Source organism: Halyomorpha halys, unplaced genomic scaffold (genome assembly GCF_000696795.3).
Source record: "Halyomorpha halys isolate HHAL.00 unplaced genomic scaffold, Hhal_1.1 Scaffold208.1, whole genome shotgun sequence".
NCBI classification, from domain to species: Eukaryota; Metazoa; Arthropoda; class Insecta; order Hemiptera; family Pentatomidae; genus Halyomorpha; species Halyomorpha halys.
This window is the reverse complement of record NW_027109100.1, coordinates 1,259,894-1,282,618: the sequence shown is the minus strand read 5'-3', so window position 1 is coordinate 1,282,618 and position 22,725 is coordinate 1,259,894. Positions and strand designations below refer to the sequence as shown.

The window sequence follows — 22,725 nt, the reverse complement described above, 5'->3', positions numbered from 1 at the left end:
ATATAATCATTATGCCATAAAGTAAGATAAGAGTAAACATATATCTATTATTTCAAAAGTAATTTGATTTAGTTATTTAACAATTAGTAAAACTTCAAATATATTTTGCTCAGCTTACCATGGAAAAACACATTTTGAGATTCCCTGAGTCGAAATAACCATGTTTCGTATAATGGTCTGTATGTGAGTAACATAGCTCAAAAACAAAAAGTCATACGAAACTAAAATTACATTGTTATGGCAGGCATATGCTTGGGATGTGACAGCAACTTTTTTGACAAAATCGACTGACTGGAAGTGCCACTTTATTGAATTATCTACCATTGCAATAAAAAAAAATTAGGCATGCCCATGCAACTTTCCCTACTACTCTGGGTACAAATTTATTACAAAAATTGTTTGCTGCATCTTCCTTAGTGTTGATCCAATTTATATTTTTAGTTTTAGTTTATTAGAAAATTTATTCATCACTCTGACAAGCATCTGAATCTTCCAGAAGTATATTTATCACATTAAACAAAAAAGTACCTGTTTGCATAGTAAACTTCGCAAAATATTCCCCAAAACATGGATTCAAAATTTAACATGCTTTATCTTTGCTAATGCTGGAAGGAATATTAGAATTTTTATCAACATTATCTAATATACGATTAATATATATTTTACTAAAACATGTATACTTTCTGAGTTATGTGGAAATAATATTTACTTGTCTTCACTACTTGATTCCTACTTTGTCTTGAGGATACTCAACAAAATTTTCTCTGAATCAGCTTCAAAGATTTTTATCAAACTCAGTAAATGGCCAATGAAGTGGTCTTTAATATCAGCCGAACACTATCCTCACTGAAATAATTTTAACATTACTTGAATGCAGAATTTTTAAATAATCTTCCTCTGAAGTACATTTCATTTTGTTTATTGGAAATAAATAACCAGTTTTCACAGTTAAAAGTAATAAACAATGTATAAATACACAATATAAATAATTTAATGAATAAATAAAGGAGAAAAAATAGAGACAGGAGTTTAAATTGTAAAAGCCCAAGACCAATCATATTTGTTATTCAATCACAGCTTTACTTCATTGTCATTTCTTAAATTAAACTGTTGTATTATTGACAGGAAAAAAAGTTTATATTTGTTATTCCCACCTCAAGAAACCTAGAAATATGTATTTTTATAGCGACATAAAATTAAAAGCTTTTTATTTAAAAAAAAATTAAATTTTTTTTGCTTTTATTTAGGGCTTAAATGCCGAATTTTTAAGTACCAATAATTTTTTTTATATATAAAAATAACTACCTCTCATTGTTGGTGGTGAAGAAATGGATATATGTAAAATATAGAAGAATTTAATTATTCAGAATTGTGCTATTTCCATGGTTGTTTTGTCAATTGTCAGATTTTACTATCACTTATTTATATATGAAACATATTTTCATCTTTAATCATAAAGAAATAGCTGTCTTACAGCATACAAGACTTATTTCATTATTTCTAAGTAGGTCAATAAGTGAATATTGTGTGATACGATACCATGCCCTGCATCAGATTTTTTCATGTTAATAGGATGGAGAGAACTAATGAACTAAATAATTTAGTTTACAATGTTCAAATATTTTATATAGTAATTAAAATTAATTAACTTTATGATGTATTTTATAATAACATAAGTTGCATATTAGTGTTTTAGAAGCTTAAATTCCTGATTTTTCTAATTTAGCTTTATAAGACAATTTGTTTTCCTATATCGTAAAATACTATAATAAAATTAAATCACATATATACTCAGCAATTTATTTCAATAATAAATTCATTCACTTAATTATTTATTTCAATTATTTTCAAAAATGCATTATTTAAGCAGTTTTTTTTTTGCAGATCATAAGATAAACCACCAGTTCACTATTGTTAATCCAAACCCTTGTTTACATCATTCCTCTTATAAATTAGATTCTCCACATGTTTGTCATATCACTTACAGCAAATGTACTTGATGTGTATATATGTATACAGTTGTAAATAACTTGTTAAAAAAAAAAAGATTTTTAAAAAACTCATTATTAAAAATTAATCTTACTTTAAGAAAGTGTACTGTGGGTAATTTAGTTAAGTACTCCTTGAGATGAATCAAATGTCTTGTATTACATTTTCGCCATTTATTGAAGGTCTTCATTTTTTTGTATTGATCATTTACAGAGAGGGTCATCAGAGTGGTTGATCCAATCAATGGGGTCAATTAATACCATTGCTATTCAATAGAAAATCTATCGACAGCAATGCAGTACACAGCATCACACTGCTATTTTATGGTCTATTCTATAACTACTATGGCCACCAAAACCGTTACAATCCGACAAGGCGAATGTAGCTGCCACAATGTGAACTACTACAATCATTGTACTTTGATATATATATTATTTCTTGTATATATTTTAATCTAACGCATGTAATACATTGTAATATTCATAAATGCATTATTAGAATCGATAAATATTTCAATAGAATCTTCTGATCCACTAAAAGTAATACTTAATACTTTGCATTTAATACCCCAGAGTCGTGACAAGACAAAATTGGCAGGCCTCGGTGTGAATTTCCCCTTCAGGAAATTCCCCTCCTTAGGAGGCAGAGAATAATAATAAACATAATGGATCTGTACACTTAGTACTATTTTTGGACATGTATATATAACTTGTATTTCACTTCTCAGGATCTCTCCTCCTTCCCCAACCTTGTATTCCTATTGTAAGGGTCCTTACAACCAATTGGTCAATGGCTCGTGCCCATCAGGACTTGCATTCCCCTAAACGACTTCAGACTCGTACCCTGCAGATCGAAATTTTCTTCCTGCAAGGACCTACCACTTGTACCCATCAGGACATACTTGCCCCTTCGTGGCTGCAGTTTCCATCCTTTGAGGACTTAAGGCTCATCTCCTAACCCATATGAACACGTATTTTCAAGGCCTTTTGGTATAAAATACCTCATATATTCAATTGGAGCCAGAACTATTTAACACAACCACCTAGACACCTTTTATTATGTCATTTGTAATACTTGGAACATGGGATACCATTGTAGATAAAACAAATTATTTAGGAAAAACATAATTTTTTCGATCCCTCTAAAACAGAAAAAACATTAAATTAATGAATGGAATTTGGTCCAGGTGCGGTCAATTAAAACACTAATAGTAAACTGGTGTACTATTTTATTAGAGCCTTGACTTGAAGTCCCACAACAAAATTTCCTGTCTTTTTTCCACATTAAAAGAGCCTATTCCTTTTTTACACTGTTCCAATGTTGTTTTCCAGATACCTTGTTCAACCCCATGTTGAAATTCCTTCTATATCGGCGAAACTAAAAACCAACTCAAGAACCGCATTTCCCAGCACAAAACTTCTATCAACTCCTGTAATCCACTTGTCTCTAAATTATCAGAACATGCCTTAAGCCTGAATCATACTTTTAATTTGACAATCCTTTAATTCTTGCCACTGTCCCCAACCATAAAAAACACCTTATCTCGGAGTCCACTTAAATAAATTTAACGGAGAATTCCATCAATCATAAAGTTGATAAAGACTGCATCTCTCTTACATACCAACACATTTTGAACCTAATAAAACCCTCATAATACTTCTTTTCTCTTTGTTCTACATTTCAGAAGCCCACTTTCTTGTCATATCTTCTATTCTTGTTTTTCCAAAATCTCACCCCATATTTAATTATTTTTATATTTACTATTGTAATGAGGTGTAGATAGTTGACCGTAGATTAATGATTGGAGAAGTTTGTCGGGGGGTGCGGTCAGCAAAGAACAACATAAATAAACAAAACCATATTTATTTATTTTATGCCAACGTTTCGACCTGAGTTTCAGATCTTCATCATATAGATTGTTCTATAGCTCTGATGAAGACCTGAAACTCAGGTCGAAACGTCGGCATAAAATAAATAAATATGTTTATTTATGTTGTTCTTTGCTGACCGCACCCCCCGACAAACTTCTCCTATAATTATATTTACTATCATTACTTTTTCTTTTATATTCATTTATCTTATTTTTCAATTTATATTCATGTGTTATCGACTTTAGTGTACTTAAATTAATTACTTTATTATTAATTTTCTAATATATAATTTACATATCTCTGTGTCCCCACTCATTGTCTTTCTGAATCACTTACATTTATTGTATCCCATTATTTTAACATTATTTCTTCTTCGTTTTTCTATCCATGTAATTTTTTATTTATTTATTTTACTATAATTTTGTAAATATTTCTTCTCCGCCACTAATAAGTATATTATCATTTATTTTTTACCTAATTTTAATATTTTTTACATTGTTTACTTTAAAATTATTTTCACTATTATGTGACGTACTTAACTGCCATCTCCACTCCTCCCAATACGATTCACTCTGACTTTGACTTCCGTCAAAACAGGTATGAATTCTGTTGCATTAATTTTCATTTGATTTTATCCCTTTTCATCTCTTTATTTTATACTTTCTTCTCTTTATCTGTTACTATTACCATTTTCATTTATTTTTTAAAACCTTTAATTTTTCTTATTAAATTTTATGTTTCATTGTATACCCCTGTTATTTTCCACTAATTTGTTTTGTAACTATGTCAAGTGTTTGTATCTTTTTTACCCCTGATGAAGCCCTGCAACATGAGGCAAAACATTGGCTCTAATAAAATAGTACACCAATTTACTATTGGATTTTTAATTTACCGCACCCGGACCAAATTCCATTTATTGATACACACGGTCAATCAGCAAACTTCCATTAAATTAATGGTTGCATGATGTATGGTTACAGAAATCAAATCGAGTATTACCTTTTCCTACCGGTGGTACTTTAAGGTTACAGTGAAATACTTATCTTGTTGTTGTGATGTGGCCATATAATGTTAATCTTTTTTTTTTCATACCTCCAATTTATTTTTATTTATTAAAACTATTACAATTATATATAGGACTTAAAAACTAAGAATTATATATAAAATATATACATTTTATCTTGGGTTGCCTTACGGCACTATAAGATGTAACAAACTTGGTCCACTGAAGGCGGTTTTTACATAAGTGGCTGGATTGCCAGGGGCTAACATGAAATGGGGAGGGACCATTCCAGCTGGAAATAATGTTAATCAGAGAATTAGAAACATTTTAGGAATCTATTATCAAAAAGTATGTATGTATATATAGTTGACCGTAAAAATTGATATATAGGAAGATGGTCAGGGTTGCGGTCAAAGGAGAAACAAAAATAGTTTACAACTATTTATTTTCCGATGTTTCGCCCCACCTTGTAGGGCTTCATCAGGGCTGTTCAAAGCAAACGGGTGAACAGTAGGCAACAATGAACAACACTCCTCCACGTTTCCACTTCATTGTTGCCTACTGTTCACCCGTTTGCTTTGGACAGCCCTGATGAAGCCCTACAAAGTGGGGTGAAACGTCGGAAAATAAATAGTTGTAAACTATTTTTGTTTCTCCTTTGACCGCAACCCTGACCATCTTCCTATATATTATCAAAAAGGTTTGACAGCTCCGGATCTACATTTTTGACAAAAATTAATAACAAAATAAAAAGATAATGATCTGAGTTTTATTATAAAACAGTATTCATTAAAAAAAAAAAAGAAAAATGTATCCCTTTTTTCACCCCATAAATTATCATTTTATACAGGATAAAATGTTGCATCTGTAGCAAGAGGCACCAGGCTGACATCCATCTAGTTCCCCTGGAATCCACCAGAGCGTGCCACTAGAAGACTGACTGAAGCTCTCAAATTTATAAGTTGGATAATTTGTAAAATTAGTGACAAGCTTATTAATGAATTAAGAGGAGAGTTATCAGATAGGATCATTTATACAGGTCAGAGGTCTTAGGGTTATATGGATCTAATGGAGAAAAGTAGATAGGTTTTGATAGACTATATTAAGTTTTTTTAAATCCAGTATAGGTAATTGTACTTGTGCCATTCCTACAGTGCCGAAGAGGCCCCTCACTTCCGGATATTTTTCTAGTAGGACCATATAGAATGGATAATTCACAATAACGAGATAAGTATTCCATGGTAACCTTAAAGTACCACAGGTAGAAAAAGGTAATACTCAACCTGATTTATGTAAACCATACATAAAGCAACCATTAATTTATTGTTTTAGAGGGATCAGGAAAAAAAATACATAGTGCTACAGTAAGTCAGTTTTGTTTACATGTACTGTAAAGTGGATCAAGTATTATTTTGATCTATCATAATTAGAAAGTCAAGGAATGGACAAAATGGAGTTGGGATGGTAAAGAGTTCAAAATAATTAGGAAATCAGGAACTTTATCAGCTTTAAGGACAGAAAAAATCGATATACTTTTTAGTAAAGACTTAATTAGGAATGAGGACACAAGAATCTAGGATAACAAAGGACAATTCTGGAAAGGTGAAAGGATCATCACCTTGTTCATGGCAAATTTAGAAATTCTATTAAAAAATTTGTGACAGAAGATAAGGTGGATCTGCAACAATTTAATGGATCGTAAGTATATGGAACAGGTAAGGAGCGTATTAGATTCTATAGTTAAGTTGACCAATTTTCTTTTACAATGAGGGCTTCAATCGAAGAATGTTAAATTTCTGTTGGTGAATAGTATTGTTAACATCAAAAAGATTATTATGCCTAAGGTTTTGTAGAGATGTAAGAAAAAAAATATATCAGGAGGAATTTGCTTAATTTTATTAGGAGAAAATTGATAATAAAAGTGATAGGAAAAAAATGTTGATTTCACACTCAACAGCAAAACAGAGTTTCTTAGATACATGAATTTTGGGGAAGAGGAGGGAAAAGCGAAGAATGAAAATATAGGGAATTAGGTTTCTGCGACATTTAATAAATTTAAGTGAAAGGGCAGGATCATGGATTGGTCAGCTAAGAGTGGAGAGTGGGCTTTAAAAAAAACAAAAAAAAAAAAACAATGAAAAGTGCAGAAGAAAATGTAAATGATGAGTAATGGACTTAACTTAAGTTTGTCAATGATTTTGAGAGTGGAGTTATTGTCTAAACTCTTATGGATCTCTTTCATAAGGAGAGAGTTGATATCATGAGAATGGAAATCAGAGAGAGAAAGACTGCGATGAATAAAACGTTTAACTACATTAAGTTTATGATAGTAAGGATTTTGGGAGTGATAGTTTTAAGAAGACTTTTTAACTATATCTCAACATCCTTACCATCATAAACTCAACAAAGCTAAAAATCGAATTCATCACAGTTTTTCTCCTCTCCTTTTCCTATTCCCATGATAACAACTGTATTCATAATCACTTGTTTATTAAGTCCAACTATATATTTCTACAATTTTCTGAACTTTTGTCCTCATAATTTTTTTATTTCACCCTTTTTATGTAATTTTACTCTTTAACTTAATTTATTTCCTTCTTCCGTATTTTATCTCAACGGTCTTTCATGCTTACTCATTCTTCGCGGTTACAATTTCCATTCAATTTAACATATTTTTTTGCCCACTCTCTATTGGTAAAGTTAAAATTTCTTTCTTTCTTTGTTTCCCTTTCTCCATATTTATTGTCCCAAGTTCCTTCTTTTTCATTTTTTTTTCTAGACACTACATTTAATTTAGCTTACCTTCATTTTTTTTTACTTACCTATCTATATAACTGTAATTTTTTTTTTCTTTTTTGCCTGTTGTGTCTCATATATCATTTTTCTTTCATACATTTTATTATGTTGATTTAAAATGTTTTTCATTATCATTATTAACATATCTTATCGTGTTAAGTCCATACTCATCATTTATATTTTCTTCCACACCTTTCATTATGTTTATTTCTTTAACACTTTCTGTTTTTTAATTTTTCTATTGTTACTAGTCAAAAATTATGTACTTCTTTTGTTATTAATCAACGACTATCTGTTCATTCACTGTTATGTATATTTATAAATTTGTTTCTTTAATAATTTCTTTTTCTTTTTTCTTGTTTCAATGAGTTGTTTATCTTTTTTTGTTTTTTTAGTCCCGAAATTTAGTTCAAAACATTGGCACAAATTAATACATTTTTGCTGGTTACACTCTCGACCATCTTCTCCTCATATAAATCTATGACCAACTATTAAGCACTCATTCACATTTATTACAAAAAAAAAAAAAAAAAAGAATGGTAATACAAGACCGTAGAATACAACTTAAATTATTGAGGGCACTACCATACAAAGGTGGTAACTTCAAAACTCAGTTGCACAGAATACTACAGGCTGGTATGGACCTGACGAATGAAAAGTGTTAATAATTGCCTTTGTTTATCCCTTTCAACCGACAGGAAGTTAATTAAATAAGTAATAAAAAAAAGTTTGTTTCTGACACCAATACCAGATTGTTTCATAATGATGATTTAATACTTGAATGGGAATAATTATCCAACATAAACCAATTATAAAACAAATTTTGGGTAAAGTCATATTTTAATATAAAATATACTCTTTGTACAAAATAGCAAAAAATATTTCAAAATGATAAAAATTTGTTGCCAAGACACACTGTCAGTGATAGTAAACTTATTTGACACAAAAAAAACATTTTCATCCTAAATGCTAGCAGACCAATTGGTAAATCAAAATACATTTATTAAACTATAAAACATGTAAATAGTTTACAAAATAACTTGGGAATGAATAAATACATTAAATGTCAAATTTAATAAATAAAGGTGACCAAAAAAACAAAAAAAAAAAAAATGAAATAACACATCACTTGGTTGCAATCAACTTGTTCTAGTCTTTCATTTCCCCTTCTTCATCTTCTTCTTCTACACCTCTAATATATAATACATTATTACATCTAACAAGAACTTCTCCTAAGTTACCAGTGCAGGAACCTTCAATATGTTCTTCAGCATTAGCCAATTGTAAATTCATGTAGCCATCAACAGAAACTAAATATCCTTTATACTCATGTCCCCACTTTAATTTCACCATTACTGGTTTACCAGTTAAACTGTTGAGGAAGGGTTTGGGGTTAATAGGCATAGTAGCAGCCATTTTGAATTATTGTATTTGATCGCTATAAAAAAAAGTAAACGACATACATTACTTTTTCGGAAATTAAAAAATATTTTATATACAAAATAACATCATATAAGGCTTACCTCAAAACAAATCAACCAAAGCACCGGGCTAGTTTGAAACCTCAATTCTTGTTACCTTAGTGGCTACATTGATAATGGCGTTGGTTTGTAAATAAAAAATAAGAAACTAGAAGAAAGCATAATAATGAAGAATAATAAATTTATTTTAAAAAATAAATAGAACCTTTCTAGGTAGTATTTTCATAACAAAGAATCAATATTCAACAACCTAATTAGTATTTATATTGCTAATCAGCTGATAGAGTTCTTCAGTTTTCTAGTTATACCTTCTTGACACAAGTTTTTTTTAAAGGTTAACTGGGCTGAAGGGTCGTAATATTGTTAAAATGAATTTGCTACCGAACGTCCGACGGTTCTGTCAAAATTTGGTATTCGACATTAAATTTCTTTAATTATTATTATTAAATAATGATGGAGTCTTGAATCTTTTATTTAATATTTTAGGTAACAAAGAGAACTTTGAAGACTTCTAGCATATCTTTATCTGACAACCTATTTGTGGTTTGTATCAAGAATACTAATTTGCTTATGATTCCTGAAATTATCTGATTTAATGATGTATTAATCTCCTTTCTTTGTGTGTCTGCAGCACAGAGACTCTCCAGAGGATAACCCTGATATTAAATTTGAATTTACTGAAGAAAACAAAAAGGTAGAATCTTGTTTTGACTTGAATTTTGTTTTAACTCTGAAATATTATAAAATTTGAAAAACGAATTATCAATATAGTAGCTTTCTTTTCTTTCTTTTTTTAAGGCTCTCAGTTTGTTTATTTGCATGTCACAAGTCCCCCAAGATTGATTGATCATTGACCCGAACTTGTTGAAATTTTTATATATGTCCTTTGGTTATTACTTAGATTCATGGTATAGGGATAATTTATATTCATTGAGAGGCCTCTTCTTGGTTTTTTGGCCCATAATTATCACTCTTATTTCTGAATTGGATGTTAATTTGATAATCATGATAAAAGAAAGGAAAACCAAAACCCTGGCTTGTTAGCAGCTAACCATCCTTTCTGTTATTCCTGTTTTTTTCTTCAAATAAATGCAAACTGCTAGAGGAAGTAAGTTTAAGAACTCCTAGTTTTTGTTTGAAAATCAAGTTAGTTTTATCCTTGATAGTGACATAGAGGAAACTGAAAGGAAATCTGACTCAATGTGGATTATTTTGGAAGATACCTCAAAACAAACAAATAATAATTAGCACCTGAATTCAATAAGCATAAATTAAATTAAAATAATTTTTGTATGTAATAAGATGAGGTGAAAAGCTTACTTAAGAATATTATCTAATACTCTATATTTTATTTTCTATTTCGGGATATTTTCCACATTTTCTTATGGTTAAATTTCAACAAATCCATTTCTTTCCAGAAATTCTTCCATCTACAGTTACTGATGAAGTCTTACGTTTTATTTAAATGTTTATTTGGTTAAAATTAAAAATCAAATATAGGGTATTAAATAATATTCTAAAGGAAGTTTTTCAGTTCATCATCTTAATACATAAATTATAAATAATTGAGAATAAAATAATATGTCGGAAGATTGCTGATTAACCTAATATAGATAATATTACCATTTTGAGTCAAACCCAAGCAAAATATTATTTTATAAATTAAAGATAGTCCGGAAATTTCAGAGTTTTATAAGCAAGCCTTTTCAGATAAAAACAGGTCTGAGACAAGGCAATGGCTTGTCTCCTATACTTTTCAACATAGTCCTGGATAAAATTTGCAGACAATTTTGCACTGTTGGCAGAATCAGAGGAAGAGACTATTAGTCAAATAATATCAGAAAAAGCAGGCCTACAAATATCATAAGAAATAACAGAGCTCATGACTACTGAAGTAAGTTTCAAAAAAGAAGCTGTAAACTCTAAATATGGAAAAATAAAAGTGACCAGAAAATTTAAGTATTTGGGGGTAATAATATGTCACAACGGTTCTCAGAAAGAGAAAATCACAAAATTTAAGCTTTCAAACAGGCAAAATTTACAATAAAAAGAACCTCTCCTTCAACGCAAAGTTAAGGCATTACAACGTTGTGATTTTATACAGTGTGGAGACTTCATTCCTACCCAACTTGGAAAAGCTACTAAAACTAGAAAGGAGGATCATAAGAAAAATCTATGGGCCCAGAAAAACACAAGTAGGTTACAGGTGAAGATCTAATGAAGAGATCTATAAAAAAATCAAAGACCTGGAAACCAAGATAAGAATCAGAAGGCTAATGTTCTATGGGCACATGAAAAAGATGAAGGAGGAAAAACATAACAAAAAGATCTTTAACAACATTTTTAGCTACAAAAGCATGGGAGGATACACGAGGCAAATAAGAAAAGAATTAAAGAACTTGAAAATTTCAGATACCAACTGTCTAGATTGAGACACATACAGGAAAACACTGAAAAATCTCACCAATATTGGAAGAAGAAAAAAAAGGGGGCACGAAGTGGTCCAAAAAAAGAAAAGAAAGACAGTCAAGGATCATGAAGCTGCGATGGGAAGAAAGAAAATCAAGACTCCCAAAGAACCTTAACCAATGATATTCATGTGGTACTTGATAAAGAAAAATAAAAGATGGTCAGGGTGCAGTAAAAAAAATGTAAATAGTAATTAAAAATATTTAATATGAGCCAACGTTTCACCACATATTGCAGGGCTAAAAAAGATACAAACAAATAAACATAACAATTACAAGAAGATATTAGACAATTTATGAAAAAAGAAATAATAATTATAAAATAGATGAAAAAGAAATATAAAAGTAGAGTATACACCAAAGTGCAGAAAAATAAGGGAAATAACAATTCTTGTTTTCTTATACTTTTTACTGTAAATTTTAATTTTAACTGTTTGTATCTTTTTTAGTCCTGCAGCGTGGAGTGAAACATTGGTTCACATTAAATAGTTAAATACTAATTTTTTTTTTTTTTTTCTGCACCCAAACCATCTTCCTTTTATAAAATAATATTTTGTTTGAGTTTGATTATTTTTTTCTCAGAGGTTTTGATAAAAAGAATTGTTCCACCTGACACTGTGTATTATAAATAAGGAAAATCTGCACTGGTCTCTACATGTTCTATGTAATGAAGGATCCCCCCCCTTTACACAGTTAGAAATATTATCAGTATCCCCTCTCCTACCTAACCATAGTATAGAGGAATGATTTCCTGAAGAACTGTTCCTCAGTATCAAATTATACGCTCAATAATATTGTCAGTATTTTTATCACCATATGACCTTGTAAAGCCCAATTCACTGCATGTAAATGCTGAAAAATATTGTTGCTGTATTATTTTGATTCGTCATAAGAACAATCTATGCTGTCACCAATTAACAAAATTAAATGGAATTTTCACTTACCACTTTGCATTGATTAGATATTAATTAAAGATAAGTTAAAAACAAGATGTTTATGTACGAAGTATAACTTATAGATAGTACAACACATCACGATTTTGGTGGAAAAGTTGCTCTAATATCTGTACCTTAAAAACATAATTTTAGTTTGATACAAATTTTTGAGATAGTCTATTCTGATACATAAACACAGACATACACTCAAACCATTTTATAGAAAGTTGGTTATTTGGTCTCAGAGGATCTTAAAGCTTTTGTATTGAAAAATCAGATTCAAAATTTTCACAATTGCAATACTTTCCCTATGTATATATTTCATATATAGTGTAGGTGAACATAACAGACATGGGTATGAAGTCAATTATGCCGTATCTTTGCTGATACTGGTCATATTTTAAAACAAAATTTAAAGTTTAGGTCATTAAACTTTGTTTTATTTCTACTGGTGGATGTAGATGGTTAGTGAATACATAGTAAAAAAAAATCACAAACAAGAAATTGTACTTATTCTTTATCAATTACTCCTCCAACCAACTTCTTATTTTTTAGTATTTTGTTTTCAATATTTTTTTTGTTTTTGTTTAGAGAGCAGATGCTATTCTTTCTATTTACCCAGAAGGGCATAAAAGAGCAGCCATGATTCCTCTTCTCGACCTAGCTCAAAGGCAGCATGGTTGGCTTCCTATATCAGCTATGCATAAAGTAGCTGAGATTCTTGACCTTCCGAAGATGAGAGTTTATGAAGTTGCTACTTTTTATACAATGTTCATGAGGTTTGTGTTTTCATTATGAAATTCAAATGCATGCATCAAAGTTGAAGAACTTACTCATTAACTGATTATAAAAATGTTCTCTTTTTAATGAAATCTAAGCTAGCCCCTCTCCTCCATTGCTTTTAGTCCTATCAATTTGTGATCTGAGAGAAGTATACCTTGTGTCAGATCTGCTTGTTCTGATTAGTCCTATCAATTTGTGACCTGAGAGAAGTATACCTTGTGTCAGATCTGCTTGTTCTGATTAGTCCTATCAATTTGTGACCTGAGAGAAGTATACCTTGTGTCAGATCTGCTTCTTCTGATTTTTTCTCATTATTGATACTGGTGCTATGAATAATCTAACTTTTCTACCTTGGGTGCCGTTAGTAACATTGTCAATAATAAAAAAGAAATGAAAGGTTTTTATCTTGTTTTCAGTATTTATTGATTTTAACAACATAGTTCTAATTTTGTGATGAAAACAACTCGATACATTTTCAAAGTAGTCTAAATTTACAATAATTTAAGCTAAAAACTGTCTCTCATCTGTAAATCCAATAGTTTCTAAAATACAGTTTTCCAAATTTACACATTTTTTCTTACTTAAAATTTATTAAAACAGTATTATGTGTTTAAGTGTTATTTTCCATTCTGTAGGCTAATTTTCTTTGCGAAATACGCCCTCCCATATGCCAATGGATGCTGAAGAGATTTTAGAGAATCTACAGATAACCCTCACTCCTCCACACTGTATTTCTCATATCTCTTATTTCTAGTCCAGTTCTTAGTGCTACATCAGTGAAGTCTCATGACCTTGAACTTCTTTCCTAGCTCTATTCATGTCAAAAATTCTGAAATGGACGATATTTATTAAATAATACTCTTTCTTATTATGTGGAAATCTTGTCAGAAAATAAGAATTATAAATGGTAATGTTAATATAAATAATACTAAATTTGATTGTAATTTGATCAGTACCAAAACCGCACAGTGCAATGTATTTCAATTTATTGTGCACAACCTAATATGTATACTCAAACGTGGCAGTTGTTTTCAATGGACACTCATCAGATTCTGTACAAAGAGGTCTAAGTGTCTTCGCAAAGTTCGACTTTCTCGTTTACGGATTATAACTTTGATGAAATACCTCAGGGTTTTCATTAGAATATTTTGTCAAAAAGAAAAACAGAATTCACTTCTTTTACTTACTGAAAGAAAAATTGGAAAATCATAATATTTGTACAATGTAAGGCACAAGAAGTAGTTTTGAAAAGCGTTAATTTTTTTTTTTTACTTGGAAACCTGTTTGACTGAAAAAATAACAGAATAAAAAATAGCCAATTAGTTTAATTTTGGGTATCTTGACTGTCAAAACCATATTGCTCGATGATGTTTTTACCCATTAAAGTGTAAACATTACAAACAAAAAAATGTGTTCTTGTAATGATAATTTGTTCAATTGGTAGTTATAAAGTAGCCTTTAATCTGTTTCCTCTTCACTCTTAGAGTTTTGTCAAGTTATTGGAGTATTTAAATGTTACTTTTAATTTCTTCTATTACTGTTTTAGTCTCATATATATTATGTAATCTCTTCATTACCTGTATATATTTTTTTAATCAAATTTCTCTAAATTTTTTAAAAACAATTTTCAATTACATTTATAGGAAGCCAACTGGAAAATATCATGTTCAAGTTTGTACAACCACTCCATGTTGGTTACGTGGTTCAGATGAAGTCTTATCATGCTGCAAATCTGAATTGGGAATTAATGTTGGAGAAACATCTAAAGATGGGAAGTTCACACTATCAGAGGTTGAATGCCTCGGTGCATGTGTTAATGCCCCCATGATTCAAGTGAATGATGATTACTACGTAAGTAACTTTTAAATATGCTCTACTTATTAGAGTCAAATCTTCTATGAAACATTTAGTTATATAAAATATTTCTCATTCCATGGCATAATTCGATTTGATTATTCATTTATACAATATTCAGTTATTGTAAGATTATTGGTTGACCATATGTAATTAATGAAGGAAGATGATCTGGGTGGTGCTGAAAAATAAATGAATAGTATAAAACTGTTTATTATGCCCCAACATTTTGCCACACTTTCATTGATATTCACTTACAGAAAGAGAAATTCAGCCTTAGAAACTGCAGGTTTTCAACGAAACCTATCTTGCCTGTAAATATTATGTAAAAGGGTGGTCACTTCCACATAGATGTGAATTATTTCAGTGTTATGAATGTTTCTGGTTTATTTTCTTCTCTGTTTTACTGTATGTCCGTATCTCATTTTCCTCCCTCTTTCTCAGTCTATGATATTCTCCCAAATTTTTTTAGTTTAAATCTTCCTTTGTTTTTTTAAAAGAAATGTCCCTACTTACATGAAGGTAGTCCCTTGTACAAAGAATTGTGAATTTCCTCTCATTTCCATCTCAGTAAGATTCTGCTGTTGTAAAAATAAAAATTCTTTTCAATTTTCTTGGGTTTTCTTTAAAATCTGTATTAATTGAGTATGGATAGTCAACTGTCTTAGAGCTTTGAGAAGAATGTTAAAAAATACAAAAAGATGTATAATCTTTTTACAAAAAATTATTGTAGGTAGAGGCAATATCAAGAGCAATGAATGTAATTAGTTGTGAAGATTATGATTCACCATATTAATCATTTACCCTTTGTTTCACTTATGAGCTAATCATTTTTTTTTTTTTTTTTGGTCTTATTTAAATGTAAGAATAATCAAATTTTATTGTTTTTATTCTACTTTTTCAGGAAGATCTCACTGCAGAAACAACACTTAAAATATTGAAAGAGCTGAAAGCCTCCAAAAAACCTCCTCCCGGACCACAGTTTGTATTTTAATTAATTACTCAAATTTATACAATGTTCTTATTGATAAACTCTATTATAGATAAATAAATAGTTAGTTAATTGTTGGATGGATAACCAAGTTTTTTTTATTATTCTTCTAATATAGAGATATTACAGTAAAATAACAAGTACTTTTGACCTCACTCTGATCTGTTATATATTTCACTAGAAATAACTGATGTAAATTTGAACGTGTGTTTGTGCTAAAATGGTCCTTTTACCATCATGGCTGCTAGTAACATCAATGTTCATCAGTCTCCACTTTAGATTGGCCGTTTTAGTCGAGATTTTTCATTTTTCTAAAGTAATTATTTGTTCTTTAATATTTTCATTCAGTTTTACGTGATTTTATATTGCAACAATATCCCATTGTCACATCTGTCTTAAATTTTGGCTCTACATACCTATCTCCTACACATGATGTAAATAAAAAGACAAAATGTATCTTTAGTTTGGTGGCTGTTTTAATCAAGGATAAAAAAGTACAAAATATAATAGTTATTAATAATAGCTCAGCTATTGTTTATTTCATTTTGAGGTAGGGTAGTAAATGCGATATGAATGACAGATTGCAGTAAACAATAACTCCACACAAACAAAATTTAGTTTGATGACAATGCAGATTGTAATAATCCATTTTTTAATGTTATTAATGCTCTAGAATATAGAATAACTTGATGAATGAAGTGCATAAACTTTTTTGTAAATAACCATGAGTATAAAGTTAGATTTGATTGTAATTTCTTGATCCGTCACTTTTAATAGATATTTTGTAAAGTTAACCTAACAAGGTTAGCTTAGTGATGAACCTACATCCCCACATATGAAGTTGTATTTATTAATTAAAATATAAAAATGCCCTAGATCAACTACTTAAAACTACCATAAAACCTATCAACATGCAGCCATCAGTCTAAAGAATTCGATAGTTACATACAAGTAATCTTATTTCTCCCCCTCCTTTTCAAACATTAAAAAATAGAACAGTTAAAAATTTAGCAAGGAACTTTAAAATAATAACCCTTATTAAGGTGTTGGTTTAATCTTCAATCATTTTTCAGTAAACTCGATAGCTTCAAAAATTCAATAACTCATAGTAAAATCGACCTCCCTTCAGCTTCTACCTATTGAGCTTAACTGTTTATAACATCTTTGTTCATTATTAGGTCACATGTATATAGTTAGAAGCTTTAATTATAAATAAGGCATTATTGAAATGGCAATGCTTTTTATTAGCTTGTTGGTTTGAATAAATATATTAAAATTTTGTATTCATCTTTGCCTGTTATTTAACATTTTCACTGTTATGTTTTAGAAATGGAAGATTTGCTGCAGAACCAAAGGGTGATTTTACTTCACTTAAATCTGAACCTCCTGGTCCTGGTTTTAAAATGCAAGATCTATAAATATTAATAAGTTATGTTATAACTTAAATTTTATTAATACATAAGCTATCAAACTTGTATTTATTAGTGTAAATAAAAAAATTAAATTGTTAGATATTTTATTCATAAATTAAATTAAATAACATTGAGGAATAGTATTTGTACACTACTAAGTTTGCATTTGCAAAGAAGAAAAGACCTAAGTTCACATTTCTCTAAAGTTTCATTTTTATATAAAAGGTCCTATATTTAACAGGAGTTGATAAAAGTAAAAAGAGGAGAGAAAAAAATTACAAATCAAATAAATGAATAACTCTCTCATAACAATCTGAATAAAGAGTTGAAAATGAAATTAAAGATTTCATAGGATTATGATCTATGATTTTCAAAATCCTGTAAACTTGTTCCCATCATCTTACAAACTATTAATTTTCAGTAGTTTCTCTTATGTTTTGTTGTTATATTTGTTTAATTTTAATAGTTTTATGATATACAAGGTGTTCAGAAGGATGAGTTTTTGAAAACTATTACCACCAAAGATTATTTAAAACCAAAGATCTCAAAGAAAAATAATATATTTATCATTGTAATAATGTAATATTTATTTACAATAATATATTGTGTAATATAATGTATTTATTAATTAAAAATGAGCATTATGGAATATATTTACTAAAAGTAATATTGTCCTCATGGCATACAAAAAGTAATGAAAATTACTCTTTCTTCAAATTACTTAGTGACATGCAAGTGCTGGAATGATGGTGGACATCATGATGCATCTGAGTTTGGAAAATTTTAGTAGTGGAATGGAATATTCGGATACAGAAATCATTCCTTCCCTCTATCTCAGTGCCCACCGATCTCTTGGAAATTTGAAGAAAATATTATTCTAACTCTTCATTATTTAATCTGTAAGGTTTATTATAATATTATTTACTAATTTGTAAGGGGGAAAAACCTTATTATTTCTTATCTCCTTTAATTTATCTTCTGGACATTTCAGAAAACCGGTCTATTATCTAGTTCATCTTAATTACTATGTATCTCCCATCCTCCATTTAAGGTCTTTGTCCTTACTTCTAAAATTTTTCATATATTTAGTCCCATTTTTTTGTAGACTTCTATCTACATGTCACACTCCTATTTTGAGAATATTATTTTCAGTGAATCGTTTCTCATAATATGCAAATATTTTGTTTACTTGTCATATGTTCCTCAAGTTCTTAACTCTATTGGAATTGAAATTTACATGATTGGGCTAACACCACTCTCCCTTTTGATTACCAGTCTATTATAATTAAGTTCTATCCTTCAAACATTTATTTATAGCAGTGGTTAATTTGCTGGTGATTTAAGTTATCATTTCTAAAGCTTTATCCACTTAGTTGTAACACTATAATCTTATATTTTTGTTATGTTCTATGATTACTTAGTAGGTGCAGATTCTGCTTTGTGAAGTCATCTAAAATATCAAAAGAAATAAATAAATTTCTGGCCAAATATTTTACAACTTAGCTTTAACCCTTTAATTTATGCCTATTAAAGAGTTAAAGCCCAGACCTCTCATCAGAATAATGTTTGTTTGTTGGTGCAATAGATATTTATCCTAACTACAAGGAATTATGGAAAATTATTAAATAAATCCTCCATATAATAAACTAGGTTAGGAAATACATGCCCAGTACTCTTTGGGTACATCAAATCCAGTATGAGATGGACTAGAACACCGTTAAGAGGCTTCTGAATATTCTAAGAACTTCCATAAAATAAAAGACATTCTTATAAAACTAGGTGGTAAGTCAGTCGCAGCTATATTTCAGGCTCAGAGCTTGTTAAAAATAATCTGACTTTTATTTCACTAACTGCACTTTCCACACACACTCCAAAATGCAGCTTGAACAATAAATAACGAAATTATTCTTTCATCTCTGCAGTATTATGAAGTTACTATTTCCTGTTTCCTAATCACCTAGTCAGAGAACTGGAAATACCAACATCGAATAGTGGAGAGAAGAATTAATTATGATGAGTATTTATAATATGATGGAGTACATTTTATCGAAAATTAGAGTAGTCTAATGAAGGAAGGGATTGAATAGGAAAATGGACAAGACATCCGAAATGTCATGGAGGCCAGGTTTTCCCCTGTATCCCTTCTGAAATCTACTAAGTTGTCTCTACCTAGATATTAAATGGTTACTTGATTTTTCTTCCACTTTCCTTTCCAACCAGTTCTGAGGACTAGTGCTCTTCAGACTTTTCATTAAGAAGATTTAGACTGGTTCCCCCCTTTCTGTATCCCCAGGGTCTCAAAATGGTCTCTCTCTCCCTTCTCCCTTCCCTCCTCTGGCATTGTGGTAATACATTAAGACTTTCTTCATACTGGCATTCTTCCACTTATCTCTTACCACCCTTAGATTTTCATTATTCCTAATAATATCTTTCTTATTTATGTTTTTATATTGATTGTGCTGAAAATAATTGAAAATTGCCAAGGCCTTTAGTAAAATCTTAGCAACTATTCTGGACACAGGTTAACCTGTACTTCCTGCTCTATTTGGAATGTATATCTAATTAATGATAGGTAAATGATAGTAATTCTAAGTGCACCAGCCTTCTACTTTATCACAATGCTGGAGAGAATTAGTCTCCCAACATTGTTGAGGATGAGAATGGAGACAAGTATGGGAAAAACCAGTCCTTAAAACGTTCAGGAGAAAGGAAGAATGCTGAGCTAAAACACAAGGAAATACTTGAAATTAAAAAATAATTTTATTCTGGGACATATGTCCCCTAAGAATAAATACATGGTTTATATATTATGATTTTTGTCTGGCAACAATTTAAAAGATTCCAATAAGCAAAATGAAATTACATTGAGATCTTGGCTTAACTACTATTTATAATGTTAATCAATATATGCTAAACTATATTGTTTACAATGATGCAGAGATTTGGTTATATAATAAGTGAAGGAATAGGTGTTGTTTAAAGGAAAAAATGGATGATGATTGGTGAATGGAGATAGGGAGAGAGTTCCATCCTGGATAGCCCTCCATAGACCAAGGAACCATAGTCAAAGTGTGCGAAGACAAGAGAGGATGCAGGAGTTGACTGGTGTTCTAAGGAATGGAATTACGAAATCTTTGAAATTGTTTAAGTACAGTTATGGATTTTTATGTGATTTGGGAAATATGATTATTCCAGGAGAGGTTTTGGTCGAACGTGACTCCAAGGTTTTTTATTGTAGAATAGAAGTGAATCATTTGGTTGTTAAGGAAGAGTTGGGGATAGTAAGGGAGGGAATGAAGGAGGTGCTTGGAACCAATAAGAATGGGCTTGTTTTTTTTCAGCATTCAGGTTCCAATCATTGCTTAATGCCCATGCGTTAATACTATCAATATGTTCTTGTATCTTTTGGATGGCCTCAAGCATCTCGGAGGGATGAAAGGATAGATAAACTTGAAGTTCGTCTGCATATAGGTCGTATTGTGTGTGGTGAATGGAATCAGGAAGATCGTTAATATAAATGGAAAAAAGAGTTGGTGAAAGTGAGAACCCTTGAGGAACACCTCGTGTTAAAAGAAGGGAAGAGGAAGGAGATTTGTTCGGAATGATGACCGTTAGGGAACGATGAGACAGGAAAGAGAGGAACCACTTCAGCACACTATTTGACATGGAAACGTTATGAAGTTTACTGAGGAGGATCTTATGGTTAACTGAGTCCAATGCTCTCGAAAAATCAACTAAAATTGATATATAATGATTGTCTACAGGGAATTGGAGGACTTGGGATATTTTCAATAAAGCGGATTATGTGGAATGTTAAGAACGAAAACCGGATTGGAAAGGATTGAGGAGAGCTTTTTGTTCGAGAAAATTATTAAGTTGGGAGTAATGTTTTTAGTGGCTTGGCCAGATTGGATAAAATAGATATTGGCTAAAAGTCGGAAACTGAAGAAGAAGAAGGTACTTTATTCAATGGTCAGACTCGGCTTTGGGAAAAATGGAATTTTGAAGGGAGAAGTTATAAATGTGCAGGAAGAATGGTAGGGAGATAAAGTTTGATGATCTTTACAGGAATATGGTCTGGGCCGTAATCGTTAGTTCTGGACTTGAGGACTGCTGAGATTAAATCATCTGGAGAAACATTTAAGAAATAAAAGTTATTGGGATCAAATGGAATTTCAGGGATGTGAAAAGAGGAAAGGTCGCATAAGGTTGTTGAAGGAGGAGGAGCAGCAAAGAAAAAGTTAAGATCATCCTGAGTGACAGGGTAATATGGATAGAATTTGGAGCTTTCAACGTAGAGGTTCTTAAGGATTTTCCATTTGGATTTAGGATCAGGTGCTCGGGATAGGATTTTGTGAAAGTATTCCTCCTTAGCGTGGCGTAAGGATGTTTGGGTAAAGTTTTGGAGGGGCTTAAAGGTGTAATAGTGCTATGAAATTCTGGTGTGTCTGAAGCGTCTTCTGGTCGGATCTCCCCTTTTTCATTAATTCTCTTATTTCTGAGCTGATCCAGGGAGCCAGAGAACGTTTGAAGGTTCGGATTTTAAGATTAACATGTTGGTTTAGGAATTTAAGGAGATTCAAGGATAGGAATTCCACCTTATCGTCAATGGATGAGAGTTGTTGGCCAAGTTGAGACATCCTCTACTTAGTAGAGTTCTGAAGGGACTAGAGAGAACCTGATGTCTTGTCCTCACTGAGATATATACTCCCAATAAACATTGACGTCGAGAATGAATTCTATCGGTTTCGTCAGGTTTTCTGTGGATTCTTTTAATTAATAACATATTCAACAATCTGTTATTTACAATGTTTCATAATTCTATATGGATTTATACACGATAATAATTAAATATTCAATGTTGGTCGAAGTGTCAAAACTTCGTAACGTCGACGTTCTTCTAGGTGGTGTTTGGGCGCTCAGTGGGTTCCTATTAGCTAACGCTTGAGCTTTAGGAGCGGATAATTAAATTGTCGCGGTAATCAATCAGTATTATCCTTACACAGCCAATCTTAACGTCCATCTGTGATTATACTGTCACTCTGACTGACGGCAAACGGGTTTCCTTAAGATGGGTTACAACCGGAGATAACATTGCTAACAACACGTGATTTTGATGCTTACTGTTTACGCTGGTAATTA

The 22,725-nt window shown here is 30.7% G+C and overlaps 2 protein-coding genes across 2 annotated transcripts; one reads left to right on the top strand and one right to left on the bottom strand.

Moving 5' to 3' along the window:
* Nucleotides 1–8,644: 8,644 nt before the first annotated feature.
* On the bottom strand, nt 8,645–9,338 carry SmF (small ribonucleoprotein particle protein SmF). Its single transcript, XM_014418751.3, has 2 exons — nt 9,183–9,338; nt 8,645–9,097 (listed from the first exon to the last, which is right to left on the bottom strand). The coding sequence occupies exon 2, from the start codon at nt 9,073–9,075 to the stop codon at nt 8,809–8,811; it is 267 nt and encodes an 88-aa protein (XP_014274237.1). The 5' UTR covers nt 9,076–9,097; nt 9,183–9,338; the 3' UTR covers nt 8,645–8,808.
* Nucleotides 9,339–9,415: 77 nt separating this feature from the next.
* ND-24 (NADH dehydrogenase ubiquinone) lies at nt 9,416–17,681 on the top strand. Its single transcript, XM_014418796.2, has 7 exons — nt 9,416–9,550; nt 9,627–9,683; nt 9,772–9,834; nt 13,135–13,322; nt 14,970–15,177; nt 16,085–16,161; nt 17,499–17,681. Exons 1-7 carry the CDS (start codon nt 9,509–9,511, stop codon nt 17,587–17,589), a joined length of 726 nt encoding a protein of 241 aa, XP_014274282.1. The 5' UTR covers nt 9,416–9,508; the 3' UTR covers nt 17,590–17,681.
* Nucleotides 17,682–22,725: the final 5,044 nt, after the last annotated feature.